Source organism: Harmonia axyridis, chromosome 3, assembly GCF_914767665.1.
Source record: "Harmonia axyridis chromosome 3, icHarAxyr1.1, whole genome shotgun sequence".
NCBI lineage: Eukaryota > Metazoa > Arthropoda > Insecta > Coleoptera > Coccinellidae > Harmonia > Harmonia axyridis.
Genome location: NC_059503.1, coordinates 1,845,124 through 1,865,418, shown reverse-complemented (window position 1 = coordinate 1,865,418; position 20,295 = coordinate 1,845,124). Strand labels below are relative to the sequence as shown.

The following is a 20,295-nucleotide window of genomic DNA, read 5'->3' as shown; positions in this document are numbered from 1 at the left end:
GTAGATTTGGAAGTTCAGTAGTGTAAAACTCACTTGAACTTTCTCCGGATGTTCTTGCTTGATCAGCTCCTTCCCAATGTCCAAAGTCTTGTCGATGTCAGGCTGGTGACCTTGAATCTCTGCTTCCAGCTTCTTGTGTTTCTTATGAAGGTTCTGTGCTTGATGCAAGTTCTGCCCCAAGGTATCCGAAGAAGCCAAGGGAAGATGGTCTTTGATCCACTGAAGCTGCGTGTCCAAGTCGAACCAAAACTTGTAGTACTGCAAGGACTTCTCTAGCTTAGCCCTGCGTTGCTTGGCAGGTTGGTCCAGATCATACAGACGTTTCTGAAGCGCCAGAGCATTGTTTCCGATAGCGGCAGAGTCGAAGTGTCCATCCTCGTTCATTTCACCGCTCTGTTTAACAAGATCGTCGACCCTGTTAGCACATTGACCCAACTCGGTGACCAGATCCTCATGACGTCGCAAAAGATCCTAGAATATTTCAATTTTAGTCGATACCGAGATGAGAAAAGATAAAAAAGTACCTTGCAAGATCTTAAATCATTTCCCAAGTTCTGACTATTCAAATGATCCTCTATCTCGTCCAGTTTGGTCTTCACGTCGTCGACCGAGGAGTTGTAGGCGTGCTGGTTGACGGCCTGCCTTAAGCACCGCCCTTTTTTCAAGGACAACCCTACCAGGTCTTGCCATTCGCTGTTCAGTTCGCTGAGAGTTTTGGCAACCTCGTCTTTCCAGGTGCTGTTTTCGGATATCAGAGCTTGTCCTAGATTGTTAACTGTTCTGAGTTGGCCTTCGTTGGCTCTCAGTTCTCTCTCGAAGGCCTCGTGTTTTTGCAGTTTACGTTCTGGAAAAATTTTTAGATTAGGATATATTTCAAGAAGCACACTTAGAGCAAAATAAATTTCTCGAAAGAAGTTAGCAATGTATGTGTAATTAAGGATAGATGAAGATACCTAGGTTTGCGAGGTCTCTGTAGCTCTCATCTGAAGCAGTTTTGGACTTATCAGCCATCCAAGCCCTCAAGTCTTCAACTTCTGCGCAGAACTCACGGTAATTCTTACAAGCCTCCAATTTTTTCCATTTCTGTTGGCTAAGCTCTTTGACAGCTGCCCTTCGTTCCAAAACGTTGTTTCTTTTTTCGTCGATCCTATGAAATAATGCAATTTTAAAACCATCAAACTCACAACGTAATATTTCCAAACCAGGCCAGATTTAAACGAAGGCGAAGAAAAAAAACTAAAGTGAGAAATAAAACTTACGCTGCGCTCTCATAATGTTGATCCGCGATCAAGAGGTCTGCTCTTTTGTTAAAAGCATTAATACGATCGTCTTGAGCGAATAAAGTATTAGTAAAAGCTCTATGTTGCTTTTGCAAAGCTTCAACCTCGTCCAAAGAGCTCTAAAATGAAACAAATAAAAAAAATAAAAGGAAATGAAAAACATCAAAACAACGCTGTTAAAATTATAGAATTACCAACCCCGTGGTCTGGATATTCCAGGAAATTGAAGTGAGCAGACGTAGCAGCGTCTATATTATCAGCCTCCTTGTTGAAGTTCTGCAATTGAAGACACTGTTCGATCCAGTGCAACTTTTCTTTCCAACCTCGCATCAAAGCAGCTTGTTCTTCCTCGAGCCTCTGCACTTTGCCCTGGATGTCTTCTTTGTTGTTGTTGGACTTGCAGAGCTTCCTTCCCAAGTCGGCCAACTGTTTGAATCTGTAACCAAATCCTCCTGTTGAACCTAATAAGGTTTTCAATCGAGATACTTACTCATCATTTTTGGACAAAATCTCCTTTTCCAAGTCTTTATGGTGTTTCAGTAAGTTTTCAGCAGTTTGTACGTCTCTAACAGTGTTCTCCGCGTTGATTTCATTCTTGACATCTGCCACCCAATTCAAGAGATCCTTGCAGCTGTTGTCGAAGATCTGCAAACCGACTGCATCTTCCAACCGAGCTCTTCGCTCCAATGCCTTGTCTTTGACTTTCTGCCACAGATCCTCTATCTCCTTCTGCTTCTCCATAACGTTTCCTTTTTCGTTTGGATAAGCAGTTTTTACGGAATTCGCCAAAAGGATGACCTTGCTGACTTTTTCCTCCAAAGGATTTAGCTCACGCTCTAAGTTATCATGTTTCCTTTGCAACGCTTGGACAGTCTTCAAGTCGTGTCCCAAAATGTCTATCTTGAGCTGTTCCATCTTCTCCATCATCCAGTCTTTAGCCTCCTCGCACAGCTTCTGGAACAGTTCTACGCTGCTGGCGCCAGCCAAACTTCTCTCCTTCTGGGTCTTCAGCTGGTTGAGTCTTTTCCATGCCCCCTGTATCTGACGATGTCTAGCTTTGACCTTGTCGATCTGGGAATGGTTCATGCTCTCGAATTCTTTAACCGCTTCTCCCAATTCATCCATACGGTTGCTGCTGGCCGATAAGTCGGTCACAAATTTCTGTAAAATCTCAAGTGAGTCCACCGAAAAGTTGGAGATGATTTGGACTTACCTCATATTTCCTCTTGGCTTGTTCCACATTACCGTCTGGTTCTTCGCCAAGGAACTTCTCTTTATCCTTCATCCACCTCTCAAAATCGTCGCATTCTTTGTAGAATTTGAACAATCGCATAGAATCTTCCAAAAGAGCATGCCTTGTAGCTGCCATCTTCTTCAGGTCGTCGTAAGTATCATTTATTTTTTTCTGTCTCTTAGGTACACTTACACTATCATCCACTTTACTTTTTGGCTGCTTCCTTTGCCTGTAAAAAATCGAGTAATTAGTATTGTTCCTCATAAAAGGGCGTATAAACACTCACTTAAATACTTTGACAGGTACTTTTTGATTCACCATTTTGGTCTTTTTGACCCTCTGTATGGTTTTTACAGTCTCTGCTTTCTTCAGCGGTATCTGAATGATCCTAGGCTCAATCTCGGCGACATAATTGGCGGGGGCAAAACCGTCGGTGCCGTCCGCTTTTCTCACACACCACCAGTCTGGATTGCTCTTGTTCAGGAGGAACATAACCTCACCTTTGACCATGGTGAGACCATGGTCGTTGAAGGGATACAAGGCGCGTACTTGAGGTACTTTTCTTTCCTCAAGCACCGTCTTGTACTCTATCCTCTCTACAGGTTCATCTTCGTACACCTCCATAGGAACCATCCTCGTTTCGTATACAGTTTCCTCGATTGGTTCCTCTGGTTGGTTCTCTGATGTCAGATCTAGATGTGATATACCAGAAGCGATTAACCTTTCTGCTTGAGTATTGAGACTTTGAACGTCTCCACTGTAAGCGTTGATCTCCCCTTCCAAGTCCTTATGTCTGGACAGTAGTGCTTGTGCACTAGGTTCATCGGATCCTAAAAAAATGAACATTTTTAAAACTTGTAATTGGCAATGTTAATTTTACATACCGTAATCGCTGGAAGCAACAAGAGACGTTTTTTCATTCAACCAAGAGTCAGCTTCATTGGCATCTGCGTAGAACTGGTAGGTTTCAACAGCATCTTGTAGCTGTTTAGAACGTTTATCTACCAATTCTTCCAGTACAGCCCACTCTTGTTTCATCTTGTCCATGTGCTGTTGGATCTCTGGAGACCTTGGATGGTTTTGTACCAAGAGCTGTTTTCCGGTTGAACCTGAAGAATTGAGGTTAGCTAAATTTATAAAAGATGTTGGAAAGATAGCTTACCTAATTGATCGATTTTGGTTTTTCTTGCTTTGATCTCATCTATCAATACTTTATGTTTCTGCTGTAAGGCTAAGACTCCTCTCAAGTCTTTGGCTGTTATACCAGCTTGGCAGATTCGCTGTTTCTCGATCAACCACGCCTCAGCATCCCCTTGATCTTGTAGGAACTGATAAAAGTTCCTAGCCTCATCCAATATTGCTTTACGGTGAGCACTAACCTCCTAAAAATCAAAGCAAGAATATGAATTATTATAAGAAGGAGAGGAGACGTTAACTCACTTGTAATTCTTTGTAAGCTGCTTGCAGCCTCTCTAATTTATTCTTAACTAATTCTTTTTCCTTTGCGTTATCCACTTGTACTTGATCGCCTAGCCTTTGCAGCTTTTTCACACTGTCACCGAAGGATGTAAGTTGAAGCTCTTGGAGGGCGTGTCTTTGTTGAAGCTCCTCCACCGCTATCAAGTGGACACCCGTATCGAGCGTGCTCAAGTCGGATTTCAGCTGCTGCATCCCCACCATCGTGGTGTCGATTTCTCTGAGCAAGGACATGATCTGCCCCATCCTGTTGAGGTTCTTCTTATGTTTGTCCAGAAGTGCCATCAATGTGTCCCACTGTTCTTTTATCTTCTGGTGTTTGTCCTTGACTTTTTCGGAATCTCTGTAGTTCTCCTTGATCAGTTCGTCGCACATTTGGGCAAGATCGTGTACCCTGCTTTCTCTGGACATGATGTCCGCTATTATAGCTTCGTGCTTTTTGTTCGTGGCGTCCACTTGGCCCAAGTTGGAGCCGTATCTTGGCTCGGATAACACCTGAAAATTATATTATTTAACCCAGTTACGACTATGAGAACGTGAACAACGAGACAAAAAGAAATATCGTAAATGAAACCAACCTGTATCATCTCCTTCAGGTATCCCTCCCTGAGTATGACTTTCCTTTCGAACTTGAAACAGAGTTGTTCCAGCCTCTCCTGCCTCCGTAGCTCTGTCCTTAGCGCCACCTCTCGTTTGTGTTCGGAAGTCTCTAAAGTTTGCCAAGTCCTCTCGATGTCTTGTACCAGTTTGCCGTCTGGTGGGATGTAACTGGGCTGTCTCAGTTCCTTCAGCTGCATGTTGATAGTGAAGTACAGAGCTTCGATCTCGCTACGCTCCTTGTACTTTGGGGGTTTTTCTTGTGTCCTGTACTTTCCGAAGGCCAACAGTAAGATCTGGATGCCTTCCAGTGAGTTCGGAAATTCCCTGTTCTCCAGCTGTGTGATTTTCTCGTGTATCCATTCCAGTAGGTCGGTCGTCATCTTCTCGTATCTTACTTTGTTCTTGTCGGAGTCTACCATTTGGTTTATGATCTGCGAAATTTGAGGTTAGGTTAGGTTTTGTTACTTTAGAGGAATGGTCGAGAGAAAAAATTTGTTTGTAATAATATAATAATATCACTGGTTTGTGACAGAAAATCTTTTCTCGAACTGAATATTTAGGTCTCAATAAGTTATGAGACAAAACCAGATTTCTTACTTTCTGAAGAAGGTTGACATGTTTTTGGATGCATTTTTCACTGTTCCTTCCAAAATCCAAGAAAGTGTTGAACACTCGTACTAGAAAAGTCCTCAAACCATTAAAATTCATATTTGTTATACCAGGAAACCTTTCTCACTAATATTTGACACTAACTGACTCTTACTAAGAAAATGCATTCTTTCCAATTAGCTAGAGAATTCCAACGATAATTTCTGGATAAGAAGTATTTGGAACATTCGGGAGATAATGACAAATTCTTCTAATTATACTTGGTGTCTCTAGAACACCTGGTAGTATCAATGAAGTGTCTTAGCAATGCATAGAGAAAGCCTTGGAACCAAATGCAACTCTTTTATGATACTCAAGCTATTGTTTCTTATTGACGCTCCTTTATCAAAATGAATCTCCAAGTTTCAATAATCTTTACTCACCTTAGCAATTCTTCTTCCGCTCTTCTCTTCATTCTTCATCCTGGCAAATGTGTGGTAGTACGATGCTACATATGTCATTATACTCTTCTCATCTGGTCTAGACGTGTCTATGTCTTCAGCGTCCAGCAACCTAGGTATACCAAGCTCATTGTTGGCCACGTCGAAGGCATGATTTAAGTTGTCTATATTCTTGTTTTGTACCAGCTCGTTGTAATCGAACAGGTCCGGCCTGTGGTTGTGTATGAGGGCGTTAAAACCGAGACCGCTCCTCCAAGAAGAAGAAAAATCGTTAATGTTGACACCGGGGTAACCGTGTGTTTTTCTTTGGGCCCACAACAGGAGGGCATCTTTGGCTGATTTCTTTTCGGAGCTCTCGTTATCTTCGTCCTGGAAAACCATAAGGGTAGAAAAAGTTAACAGTTGAGATTAAGTCTACTCACGACATCTATCTCTATCTCCTGGATCTGGAACCTGAGAATTATGGTCCAGACCAACCCTAAGATCAACCTAGGGTTGCCGTCAACTATGTCCTCGGCTCCTATGCTCTCTAACCTAACTTTTGTGTGCAAGAACGCCAGACTCTTGTTGACGTTCTCGATTTTGTGTACTCGCATCCTTCCATTGTTGGGCTTTCCCAATTTTTCTCCCGATATGATTTCCAGAAGCTTCAACAGTTTTCTTCCGTCCGCTAGATCTACGAAGAGGTCGTTGACCTCCATGCGGGCCTGAAAAAAGTCTTTTATGAAGTAAACCTCATAAATAGAAGCGGATATGATGGAATCACTCAATGAACAATAAATTATCAGTCTACAACCTATAAAAGCTGTTTGGGAGAGATAATTGCGCGAAGAACAAGCTAATTCGCATGTCCCTTGATTAGCAGGTCTGAATAGGTTGAGGAACAAGCAAGCTCCTGACACACTTCCATTATTGATTTATGATGCTCGCTTCTGAAGGAAAGTCTTGTTCAAAGAAGATTAATTGAATTGAATCACTCTGTATTACAAGTTATAATAATTTATCAATTTCAGGCGCGATATAAATAGAGACTAAATAAAAAACTTGAAGATAATAAGCCAGATGAGTCTATGATAATCAAAATTCGATAAGAGTTTGGAAATTGCTTTCGATTCTACCAAAGGTAAAGAAAGCTTTGGTCACCATTTCAATTTTTTCGCTCGCAAAGTAAATTGCAAACCTTTCTGAACAAATTTGTCGTGTATAGATTGACAAGTCAAAGTCTGTCTGTGTGTCCGCAAATCCTTTAAACAGTCTTAACTACTACAATTCTTATCAGATTGTAATGGAATTTGGTATGGGTATTCTGTTTGGTTCGAAGATGGTCCCATACAAAATTCAGCTTCTCCAGAAGAAGGATAGGGGTTGGACAGGCCCAAATGTGAAATTACTGGGATTTCGATATCTTGTGTTCTACTAGTCCAATATTGATGAAAATTGATATGGTTATTGGGAATACGTAGTAGGTTTTCCCAGATGAATTTCATCTGTTTTGGCTGCCTCGATCATGCGCGAACTCAATATTGCATATAACAATATTATAAAACTGATGGAATGCTGGTAAATTATTAAAAATTACATATTACCATCTCAATGAACTATTCGAGTTCCTAGACCGTTCTCCGCTTGAAAAAATCGTTTATGGTGTCGGTTATCAGAGATCTAATGATTCTAAAAAGTCTCGCTGTACGTTCGGAGTAGCGTTAATACTATAGGGAAGCCATTCATGAACGGAAAGTAGAATTGTTTCTTGCTTTTATTCCATCTTCTTTCCCACGATTGCCATGTCTTTTTCCTACAGTAATATTACACGCTAGACAGGTGTTGTTTGTATGAAAAAATTCAACGTAAGTATAACTCAGATACGTCTGGGGAATATCCAATTACAGAAATCGGAAACTGTTACTTTCCATTAAGTAAAACAAACGAAAATCAATTTGTACGCTGTCTACCTTAATTGACCTTATTGTGTGGATTAGAATTGGCAGAAACGACCTTCGAATGGTTGGGTTTTGATGATCGCAAAACAGGTTTGTGGAATTAGAACTAGTATCAAACTATTAGGAATCGTCAAAGAACTAATTGAAATTTAAAATCTTCGTTGTAAAATTGAGTGCTGGAATAATTAAAAATTCTATTACCGACTTGTATAGGTCATATTCAGAACTGAATACATATTCTATTCTAACGGGTGTTTTTTTTTCGAGGTATATAACTTTAAGTTGGCATTACTGTTCAAGATGGCGACCGATTTGACAGCTGTCAAGTGATTTACTCTCAGTTTGGTTTGGCAATTCATCATGAATAGACTCACGCCTGAACAACGCTTGCAAATAGTGCAATTTTATTTCGAAAATAATGGTTCTGTGCGGAATACGTATCGCGCACTACGACCATTTTATTTTGTTTAGCGATGAAGCGCACTTCTGGTTGAATGGCTACGTCAACAAACAAAACTGCCGCATTTGGAGTGAAGCTAATCCTCAAGTGTATGTCGAAACACCGTTACATCCAGAAAAACAGACTGTTTGGTGCGCTTTATGGGCTGGTGGAATCATTGGTCCGTACTTCTTCGAAAACGATGATGGCCAGAACGTTACAGTCAATGGTGATCGATTTAGAGCCATGAGTACTAACTTTTCATTCCTGAATTGAACAACCATGACGTCCAGGAGCTGTGGTTCCAACAAGACGACGCAACATGTCACACAGCTCGTGCCACAATCGATTTATTGAAAGACACGTTTGGTGACCGCCTAATTTCACGTTTTGGACCTGTGAATTAGCCTCCAAGATCTTGTGATTTAACACCGCTAGACTACTTTCTGTGGGGCTATGTAAAGTCATTGGTCTATGCGGATAAGCCACAAACCCTTGACCATTTGAAAGACAACATTCGCCGTGTTATTGCCGATATACGGCCACAAATGTTGGAAAAAGTCATCGAAAATTGGACGTCCAGATTGGACTACATCCGAGCCAGCCGTGGCGGTCATATGCCAGAAATCATATTTAAAATGTAATGCCACAAGATTATCTTGCGGATAAATAAAATTCATGACAATCGAATAATCCATCGTTGTTTTATTGCAATTTAAAGTTCTATAGCTCTAAAAAAAAACACCCTTTATGAACAGGAATGATTTGTGAAACTCACAGAAAATGAATATTCTGTATATGGTTTGAAAAACATCGATAACGAAGTAGAGAATACTCAATTTGTACTGACGTTAGAGAAAACAGTTCATAATTTATGATCTATCTGTCAATTAACTTTATAACAATGCATTAACTGTTGGAAGCATCTACCGAAAGCAGAGTTCAACTTGTTGTATCAACAATTTATTGATACATGAACGATTTGCAACGATAAGAAAGGAATTCATCATATGAGACGAGGCATTATGTTCTCGACTGGCTACAAAAGGATTAAGATAAGATATCGAGGACTCAGATAGCTCATCGTTAGACTATCGAGCCAAGTCAATATGTTGATATCGAAGATTCATTAGGTTTTATCCGGATTAGGTATTACGATGATGCCTAAAATAGACAATCTATTCATTCGATGAGAAATCGCAAGGGTTTGAATCTGGATGATACAGTGGCAATTATCTTGTGGCCATATTTATACCATAGCATTGCAGTTAAATGGATAAATACATTTAATAATAAACTGTTTTCTTGGGTGCTGCTTGTTCCCCGAACAGAGGGTGTAGGTATCATTTCGTCAGAATTGATCTCCAACAATAAAAATCGTTTCATTAAGTCGTGTTTAAATTCAATTCTGTCCGTCCATTAATGGGCAAAATCCGACTATGGGTTCCGTAGATATGGCCCTTCTCAATTTTGTTTTTTTGACTCGATAGAGTCTAACTTCATGTGCGGGAATATCTCAGTTTCATACATATTTCATGGTTATAAAAGGTGTTTTTTTAGAGTTATAGAACTTTAAATTGCAATAAAACAACGATGGATTATTCGATTGACATGAATTTCATTTATCCGCAAGATAATCATTTTAAATATGATTTCTGGCATATGACCGCCACGGCTGGCTCGGATGTAGTCCAATCTGGACGTCCAATTTTCGATGACTTTTTCCAACATTTGTGGCCGTATATCGGCAATAACACGGCAAATGTTGTCTTCCAAATGGTCAAGGGTTTGTGGCTTATCCGCATAGAACAATGACTTTACATAGCCCCACAGAAAGTAGTCTAGCGGAATCACAAGATCTTGGAGGCCAATTCACAGGTCCAAAACGTGAAATTAGGCGGTCACCAAACGTGTCTTTCAATAAATCGATTGTGGCACGAGCTGGGTGACATGTTGCGACGTCTTGATGAAACCACAGCTCCTAGACATAATGGTTGTTCAATTCAGGAATGAAAAAATTAGAAATCATGATTCATGACTCTATACCTATCACCATTGACTGAAACTTTCTGGCCATCATCGTTCTTGAAGAAGTACGGACCAATGATTCCACCAGCCCATAAAGAGCACCAAACAGTCAGTTTTTCTGGATGTAACGGTGTTTCGACATACACTCGAGGATCAGCTTCACTCCAAATGCGGCAGTTTTGTTTGTTGACGTAGCCATTCAACCAGAAGTGCGCTTCATCGCTAAACAAAATAAAATGGACGTAGTGCGCGATACGTATTCCGCACAGAACCATTATTTTCGAAATAAAATTGCATGTTCAGGCGTGAGTCTATTCATGATGAATTGCCAATCCAAACTGAGAATAAATCACTTGACAGCTGTTAAATCGGTCGCCATTTTGAACAGTAATGCCAACTTAAAGTTATATACCTCGAAAAAAAAACCCTATATTATGAAATTTTTGTTCAATTTGTCAAAGAGACGTTGTATTTTCATTATTACACATTTCACTAGAAACCGTGCACTCATCCAAATGCTGACCCCGACAAACGCTGGTCTTGTTGATGGTAAAAAAATAGTATGAAAAAAGTATGTCATTTGAGCGGAAAATGTTATGGCAGTTAATCTTACCTTTTGCAGGAAACAGTTCATCCATTTCGTGAACGTCTTCTTCTGTATGTGAAGCCGTTCCTCCTGCAGGAACTTGATACGGCCCTGCTCGAATTTTTGCACCTCATCCCGTTGCGTCATGTTGGTTCTTTCAGGACTACGGTTCTGGAATCTAAAACCATACTGCACTCGACCGACTGTAAAATTGAGAGAGAGAAAAAAAATTAGATTTAGTTTGAAGCGATCACTGATGGATTAAGATTATTACTGATATCGAAAGTGAGCTAGTTATTTTGTTTGTTTCCGTTTGTTATTGTACAAGGAGACTGGTCAGAGGCGGCACGCGTGGGCGGTTTTTTCATTGATGGATTTTTATGTCTTGATAAGAATGTGATGGTGGAATTTTTTTCGCATTTTCAGGTTATTATTGAAAAGCTTCTTTGAACCTCTATATTTTCAAAATCTATATCTATTATTTCGTCATTTCATGCCAAACTGGAAAACTGATGCTGCCCTGGATTTTCCGAGAATTACATTGGAATGTGAATTATATTCTTACAATAGCAATTTGTACGAAGTTGAAATTTAATAATATTTTAGACGCCATAAATTGCTCCTAGAAATAACTAGCATTTTTTGTGGTTTTTAATAGGACTGGACAATTTGAAATGGTTATAACAACGGCAACACCGTTTATAATTTCTTATGTCATTTATGTTTAGAGTGAGTCGATCAACCGTTAGATATTTTACAAACAGTTTTTTACTTTGCATTTATATTTTAGGATTTGTCATTGAATATGAATTCCACAAGACGTATCACAAAAAAAGTTTTTCGCAAAAAAACGCTTTGTCCTCAACATTCAAGGATGAAACATATAATGTAAAGAATATGGCATTTTTTCGCGACAAACTTTAAAAGAAGTTGTATCAAAATATTATCTTCAGAAGGAATTCATACTGTCTCAGTCTTCATATTTTTTGATTCGTGATAAAAAATGAACGTCGAGTATTTTTTTAGTAGCAATTTCTAAAAGACATTGCATTAAATAATAATTATCTGGATGGAAAGATTGTGGCAAAAAAAAAATGTCTTGGTATCAATTCTATAACGAATCATAGAATATAAACATTAAGGCATTTTTTTGCGACTTATTCTATAAGACATTCAATTATATCAAATAAAGATGGAACAATGAATAAAAAGAATGATATTTTCAGCGTTTTTTTCTCGCAAAAAAATCTAATACTGAATATTGACAGTAATCGAATAATAATAAAAATTGTGTAATATTCACAGTGTGTTTATTCATTCATTAAATTCTACGAAATCCGAACAGATCAATAGTAATAATAATAATAAATAATTCATTCCAAAAACTCATCTTTAAAAAAAAACCTGGAACGAATTCAGTTCCACACTTCTCAGAACTCATCCATATAGGATGACAATAAAATATGTCCTTTTATACCTTCCAACAGATGGAGTCAAACGAAATAAATAACCGATTAATGATAGGTGTAATTCGTTCAAATGAGGACAAGAGATCACTGACCGTACGATTGCTATAATTTTATTTGCGGATCATTTATTACAACATTGTTTTGTTCCGGATTTTAGGTCCTATTGTCTTAGGCGTATTATCGACGATAGTTCGAATGCTCGCGCCATATACTTTCCTTCGACTTCTGCAAAACACCCACAACAATGTCAGTTTGCTGGACCACATCAATCATATCGATAAAACTGTTGGCACATTGCGAAATAAATGAATACTTTGATCATTGTTATTTTCATCGGAATGGGCAGTGGCGTACGTTAGAATTTCACGATGAAAATCTTCGAACGTTGGGATTGAAATTTCAAGGTCCTTGTGGTTTAATAAACCTAATGGGTCAAATGAGCGGTTTCGTTTTGATATTAAAAAAAACCGAGAATATTCCTTGCGACGCACACGGTTTCGATTCCTCATATCACTAACTTGTCCCGACAGCTCAAATTTTTCCATCAGTTTCATTATTGACGAGCGGGCGAAATTTTGCATGAACATTGGTTTCATCACATATTTTGCAACTGATTCCAGAAAATTACAGACATTGATGAAAAATAATAGCCTCAGTTGGCTTGATATGCCGTTGCAACTTTCTCACATCAGAAACTGCTTCTGCTATTATCCCATTCAACGAGCTTCTAGGTTGCCATTTTATCAATGTTTTTTATTGTCCGTAAAATTAAAAGATCGGCTCTTACTTTATTCTGATTCGCGTCACTGATTTTAATTTCGATTTTATTGCTTTATTCTCTCGTTTTTCATCTCGTGAAACAAAAGGACTTTGTCGTGTAGCTTTATCAGTAAAGATAAGGGTTTAGCATTTCGATACCTGAACAATTAAATGTTATCCAATTCTATTATACTTTCTTTCATTTTTCAAAATACTTGAGGATTGTTTTTTTTCGATAAGATGGAATCATAGAATTTTATTTTGTTCAGAAGGCTGTGTACATGTACATAGAGATTTTAAGTATTGAAATGTAAAAGAAGTAATGAGATTCTATGAAAACGAGTTCCCACAGGGTTCTAGTTTATACCCCATAATCTTCATGCACTACGCAGAAATAGATAAATATGCTCATAAATTCATATGATGCGAAAAAACGTAAATTACTTCGAGACAAGTACTAACCTAGCAAATTATTACCTTATTGCTTGGACACTTTGTAATAAAAAGATTTTCATCCACACAGGGTGTTCAGTTTTTTGTGAACAAGTCCCAACATTGATTTTTCAATGAGAAACTTTTTTTCCCATTTTATATTTCTACCAAATTTGCTGTGTTGAACAAAATATCTTAATAGGAATTGTATAATTGATAAACTTAATAGCAAGTAGCAAGGCAAATTTGGTAGTTTTGGTTTCTATTTCAAATACTTGTTGAAAAAGCTGAAATAATGTGAGGCATAAAAATTAAAGCTTTACCTCATGTTTATAAGGCTTTTTTCTTTGAAATGATCAGAGGAATCTCTCATTTTCCTTTGAATCCCAAATTTGGGAACGCCCTATATAAAGATCTTCAGCAAATATGTTTACATCCAAATATGAAATCAAAATAACAAGCACGAAAACTTGCAGTTGTTTTCAATAAAAATCGAGTTGTGGACATTCTGTATAGTACCCAGTCGGCCTGCACGGTATTTTACGAGCTGGAATTATTTATAAACATAATTTGCACATTGTTATTGGTTTTAATTGACTGCGAACGTTGAAAATGGGAACAGAGAAAATGCAAATGAAACGGTCGGCTTGGTTAAAGAATTGTTTAGCTAGCAAGGCAAAAGGCGCGATGAGTACATATGCATGTAATTGTTTCTTGAGAACATGAGTCATTTTTAACGCTCAAAGCTGTCATTGTGGGTGTTTACCGTGCATACACCTACAACAAATTACTGGGTACTGTTACATACGTGTCCAGTGTCATGGCAAATAGGTACTTATTGAAATGCATACTCCCATTTATCGATATTCGAATCTAGAGAGTGTCTCCAATTTGACATTTGAACCATTGCAGGCGAGAATTCCACTTATGTTTTCTTCTCAGGGGGAGTTCCGCAAGGGTCTATTCCGGCGCTCACGTTTTTCTTATTTCATCTTATGTGAAACAGTAACGCAAGCGAATGGATTAGGATCTATTAGCGTATGAGTTTTGATGAATCAGATTTGTGAGATCTTATTATAAATCATAATCTACGACGATAATAATTGGAAAATTGAATAAAAGAGACTATGAAAAGGGTACGATGTTTTATAGACATTCTAAGATTTCAACTAGGAATAACCATGATATAAACCTATTCAAAAATGGGAGCCATTAGAATCAAAATTGTGATGATCTTTCCAAAATTGATTGTACCACCAAAATGAAAGCCGAAACTCTAGAAGGACAAGCATTTGCTGGATTCAATGCTTATAAACATTCTCGTAAAATCTTCAATGTGCTCTTTATCTATGTTTGAGATCGTAAAGTTTCTTCAATTACATACCATCATATTCATAGCTGTATCTTTCTCTATCTCCAGAACGTTTCATCACAATTCGAGCAACAAAAAAAAAACAAATCACAAACACGAAATTTCGACCGTATAAATCAAAAACTGAATTCAATGATCACACGTTACTTTATCATATGACTTGTGAATTCTTATCGCATCAATGTTTGTTCAGTGATCGTTGATGACAGATGCACGAAGGTAAATTACCTATTAGTCAACATTATTGGTTGGCCTGATCTGATTGTACGTGCATCGGGAAATTATTAGATCTATTTAGGGAAATGACCAATCCACCCAAGTAGCGTCGATACTCATGTGTATGAGTAAGTGGTACATAAAATCGAGGATTTTTTTCCACGAAATTATCGGTTTTGGGCTTGTCGAGTGTTATTCTTTCATTGTAAACAGTAATGATAAGATAACAGGAGACCTACTGGAAACGAGAATATTTTTAAATGTCCTTCGGTGGACCTACTCATCAGCGAGTGTAAGCTAATCATCTGTGATAATTTTCAGCAAAAAAATTAGTAATTCACCAATACTTCTCCCCCCTCTCATTTTTCCTAGAACCACATCGCAAAAAATGATAAAAATCACAAACATAACCTTAAGCATGACAGCTGACGCGTCCCCTTTGACCTACCCAAAGACGCACCTACTTCTGCGTCATTTCGACCTACGAAATAAGAAGACAGGGTTCACAGAACCTCGTCTTCCGCTCCACAGACCGGCAATAATCATTGTCCACCTCCTCATGCGTGATAATTAGCCCGCAGTTGTATTGAACGCGGCCAGGTCGAATTTCATACGATCCTGCTGAAACTATGTTGCAGAACAATTCCGTATTAATGTGTTTCTGCCAACAATGGCGGCCATTGTTCGACAAGAAGTGATTTTTCGGTTTCGTCATTTCTGTGCTCAGCCGGCGCGGTTTCCAGGTCATTTCGGAACACATCAGTCCTTGTTCGGTCCATGAATCATTAGTCTCGGATGATCACAAGGCGTTAGATCGTGGATAAACACATAATAAAATTTGGAATGTACTTAAATGCTACTCGATGATTGAGCACAGAAATATTCGTATGGAACTTCACAGAAATCTAAGATTCTATGCAAACAAACATAGAAATAATCATTGAAAACTAGGTCAACATTCATGGAAATGCAAAAACCTTCGGTCACAGAATCGCTATGACTCTTTGGCAACAACCGAAGAAACACAGATCAATCTAAATGTTCATAGATTTGAGAAACTTCAAAACTGGGTTATTTATGCGACCATAGAACATTCGTGGAAATGCAGAGAGACGCGTTCGGAAAGTTGGAAATGAATCTCGGTCCTATAAAAAGAGTTTCTTAAGGAAGTAGACTAAATGAAAGTAGTTGTGTTCGGGCAATAATCAGTTTCTTGGAATACCCATTAAGAAAAACATCGCAGATTTCTCACGAGCATTATTGCCATCTTATGTAAGATGTGATTTCACTCTATATAAGGCTGCTAATAAGCCCGTTGACCTTGTGCCCTGCAATTCAAACATTCCTCTAGATCCATGTGAACTGATTCTGCATCTTGAGGTTTTCTACGTGAATGGTGAAGGTTGAAGATAGACGCCACATTATTGACTTCTAAATTGAGAAGCTTAGTAAAACACACGGCTACCACCGTATATTCGGGAACAATTAGAAGTAAAACTTCTCAATAAACTTCTTTTCTTCAAAATAGTGTACTGAATATCGAGACATAAAAGTTCGTTCATGTATGATCCAATAATTTTTTCCCTTGCTTTGAATACATTAATTTCTTCCTAATACTTAATCCTAAGAAGTCAAAAGTTTATATATAGGGTGTTTTTTTCGAGGTATATAACTTTAAGTTGGCATTACTGTTCGAGATGGCGACCGATTCAACAGCTGTCAAGTGATTTATTCTCAGTTTGGTTTGGCAATTCATCATGAATAGACTCATGCCTGAGCAACGCTTGTAAATAGTGCAATTTTATTTCGAAAATAATGGTTCTGTGCGGAATACGTATCGCGCACTACGTCCATTAGCGATGAAGCGCACTTCTGGTTGAATGGCTACGTCAACAAACAACACTGCCGCATTTGGAGTGAAGCTAATCCTCAAGTGTATGTCGAAACACCGTTACATCCAGAAAAACTGACTGTTTGGTGCGCTTTATGGGCTGGTGGAATCATTGGTCCGTACTTCTTCAGAAATGATGATGGCCGGAACGTTACAGTCAATGGTGATAGGTATAGAGCCATGATTACTAACTTTTTCATTCTTGAATTGAACAATCATGATGTCCAGGAGCTGTGGTTCCAACAAGACGGCGCAACATGTCACACAGCTCGTGCCACAATCGATTTATTGAAAGACACGTTTGGTGACCGCCTAATTTCACGTTTTGGACCTGTGAATTGGCCTCCAAGATCTTGTGATTCAACACCGCTAGACTACTTTCTGTGGGGCTATGAAAAGTCATTGGTCTATGCGGATAAGCCACAACCCCTTGACCATTTGGAAGACAACATTCGCCGTGTTATTGCCGATATACGGCCACAAATGTTGGAAAAAGTCATCGAAAATTGGACGTCCAGATTGGACTACATCCGAGCCAGCCGTGGCGGTCATATGCCAGAAATCATATTTAAAATGTAATGCCACAAGATTATCTTGCGGATAAATAAAATTCATGTCAATCGAATAATCCATCGTTGTTTTATTGCAATTTAAAGTTCTAAAAAAGCACCCTTTAGAAATGCGATGTTCCTGCTACATTTGTTTCAGTGAATACCAATACGAAGCAAACTAAATTTATTGAATTCCCAATGTGTCATTGTTGGCTCCACACAGCCATCAGAGAAAGTACCCACCTATTTGCTTTTAGAACGTAAAACGAACTCCACAGATACCTTAACATAAATCAAACAACACTCCCTTCGATTTTTCGCCAGCACAGATGAAGACATATTTGAAATGCCTTTCAAGGAATTACCTATATATTCTGAACGGTTTGACGTGATAACGCAGCTTGTTTAAAGATGACTTTCACTTTCTCAGATTCATAAATGTTACACGCTAGTAAGGAATCGTTAAAGAGCTCATTTGACTACGTTAAATAGCCGTTTAACACAAGAAAATTGTTATTAGACATGGATCGAACGGCATTGATTAGATTTCCGTTTGGTTAGACATAACCTCACATAACCTTAGTATTCATTAGAGTACATCAGTTCTGAAAATGTTCCATGGAAGGAGTTGAAAAGATATACTGCCTTCGAAAGTATTAATCCAGTAATATTTTCTGACCCCAACATGGGAAAATATTACGTATTAGAATGTTTTAAACAAGTTTATTGGTGATGATGCAATAGTAGTAACATAAACAATAAACCTCTGTGTGAAATTCACAGCGGGTTTCAATGAATATATGATGCAGTTTCTTCATATCACTGAGAAAAAAACAGTATTCATCATATCCACTGGAGAGGAATAACTATAACCATAACCACTGATGGAAATTCTCTCGAAAAATGTTCATTGTGTTCGAAACTTCCTTAATCGTGATAATTTTAGCATTCAAGCTTTAGTCATAGAGAGGTCTCTGTTTTTTAGTTACATAGTTTTCCTGAAAGTAACCTGGTATAATTTAGGCTTGCTTTCTTTTTTTTTGTGCACTGAAAAGATTAGGCTCTTCTTTTCTTAAATTTTCTTCTTATACTCAAAAGTGATCACAATGATTCTCCTATCTTCGGAAAACTCTGAAGTAAGACTAAAAAAAATTTTTTTTTCCTATATTTTCGCCTGTACTCGTAAATATCCCATCCAGCATTGAGCAATAAGTGTTTACCAACATGCCAAGTGTTCCAACCGATCGTAGAGCACGAAAACGTTAATTGAATGAACGACACCAAAGTCGTGACTACATGTACAACGCCTTCTAGAGGAATGCGACATGTTTTGCACGTTCCATAGAAATAAGAACTGAACGTGCCGTGGCAATCTGCGATTTAAACCGTTCTCTCCTTTCCCTAATCCGGGATTTTGTGCAGAGGGCGCTGTCTGGAATTTGCAAACATCTACACGAACATTCTGAATGCCAAAAAAGCCAACTACCTACAATTTAGTCTCTACAGCCAATAGTCTTATTTGTGGGGCCTATAGTCCCATCTGTATGGAGTATAATCCAATATGTGAAGAGGATAGTCCAGTCTGTAAGGGTGATAGCCTGCACGACAAAGAGTCCAATCTGTGAAAACTAAAAACGTTTGCTGCCTATAGTCCATCTTATACAGCCTATAGTTCATTATTGTATAGAGTCGATACTGTCAGTACTGCTGATGGTTTTCGAAACCCTAATCTGCAGGTCGGAGAGCAATTGTCTGTACGGCTAATATTCTAGTCTATAAGTCGACAATAAAAAATATACAACCGATAGTCCTCTGGACAATTAATACTTATGATAGTATTATGTGAGGTTTACTTTCCAGACTTTAAAGGCCAATAATTCCAAGATATTCCATATATGGAAATTGATACGATCTCTATAAACAATAGCCCATCCAGTATAATTTAGTCTATAGGGCCTATAGTTCAATAGTACGGTCTATCGCGCATATTTATAAAATTTCAGTCTCCACGGCCGATAGTCTGTGAGGCCTATAATTAGTCTGTAAGGCTTATAGTCCCATATGTACGGACTATAATCCAGTTTTTAAAAATGATAGTCAAATCTGTTAGGCTGATAACAGTCCAATTTGTAGAAGCTAAAATTTCTGCAGCCTATAGTCCATCTTATACAGCCTAATGGTTTTTGAAAGCCTAATATGTACTTCGGATAACTTAGCCCATAGCGTCGATAGATTTGTCTATTGCTAATTGTGCCATAATCTCCAAAAATTCTACTTATAGAATTGTCTATACGGCTGATTTTCTGTAGGTCGATCATATAGAATATACAGCCGATAGTCCTCTGGTAGATTGATACTTTTGATAAAAGGTCCATAGTTCGGTATGTAATATTCCAGACTTTAAAGTCCAATAATTTCAACGTTTATATGGAAAATAGTCTGATCTGTATAACCAATTATCGCTACAGCCTATAGGGCCTATAGTTCAATATGTACGGCCTACAGTACATTCTGTAGAGCCGATAGTTTAGTATGTGAGGGTAATATTCCAAACTTAAGAGTCCAATAATCTCAAGGTTCATATGGATGGAAAATAGTCTGATCTGTATAACCAATTGTCCCTACAGCCTATAGTCTAGTCTATAGGGCCTATAGTTCATTCTGTAGGGCCGATAGTTTTCGGTGCAGGTTGAAGCAAAATTTCGTACTAGACACACCTAACTTATTTCCCCTGGATCTTGCGTGGGTTTTCAAACAGAATCCATCGGCAAAGTCCATCCGGTGCGATTATCTCGATAGCGCCCGAAGAGACGTGAGTTTGAATGGAGGCCAGGGGCGGCGTATCGGCCGATTAAATGGACAAGTACTGTTATTGGAATGAATCGGTGCTCCGATATTTTATTATGTGCGGTGTGTGATTTTGGAATGCGACAATGGCGAGTTCTTGCGGCAGATATAGGCATTACACGTTGC

The 20,295-nt window shown here is 38.4% G+C and overlaps 1 protein-coding gene across 2 annotated transcripts in view; it reads right to left on the bottom strand.

Moving 5' to 3' along the window:
• LOC123676981 (spectrin alpha chain, non-erythrocytic 1) overlaps nucleotides 1–20,295 on the bottom strand; it is a 45,495-nt gene that overhangs the window by 10,036 nt on the left and 15,164 nt on the right. For both annotated transcript variants that reach the window (XM_045613349.1, XM_045613350.1), the window contains exons 2-16: nucleotides 10,660–10,835; nucleotides 6,062–6,346; nucleotides 5,622–6,008; nucleotides 4,569–5,021; nucleotides 3,955–4,485; nucleotides 3,677–3,896; nucleotides 3,399–3,623; nucleotides 2,801–3,344; nucleotides 2,494–2,743; nucleotides 1,771–2,441; nucleotides 1,479–1,716; nucleotides 1,260–1,399; nucleotides 954–1,147; nucleotides 525–844; nucleotides 34–471 (exon numbers count right to left, since the gene is read on the bottom strand). In XM_045613349.1, coding sequence (XP_045469305.1) covers nucleotides 34–471; nucleotides 525–844; nucleotides 954–1,147; nucleotides 1,260–1,399; nucleotides 1,479–1,716; nucleotides 1,771–2,441; nucleotides 2,494–2,743; nucleotides 2,801–3,344; nucleotides 3,399–3,623; nucleotides 3,677–3,896; nucleotides 3,955–4,485; nucleotides 4,569–5,021; nucleotides 5,622–6,008; nucleotides 6,062–6,346; nucleotides 10,660–10,835 — 5,072 coding nt within the window. The remainder of the gene's footprint in view (nucleotides 1–33; nucleotides 472–524; nucleotides 845–953; nucleotides 1,148–1,259; nucleotides 1,400–1,478; nucleotides 1,717–1,770; nucleotides 2,442–2,493; nucleotides 2,744–2,800; nucleotides 3,345–3,398; nucleotides 3,624–3,676; nucleotides 3,897–3,954; nucleotides 4,486–4,568; nucleotides 5,022–5,621; nucleotides 6,009–6,061; nucleotides 6,347–10,659; nucleotides 10,836–20,295) is intronic.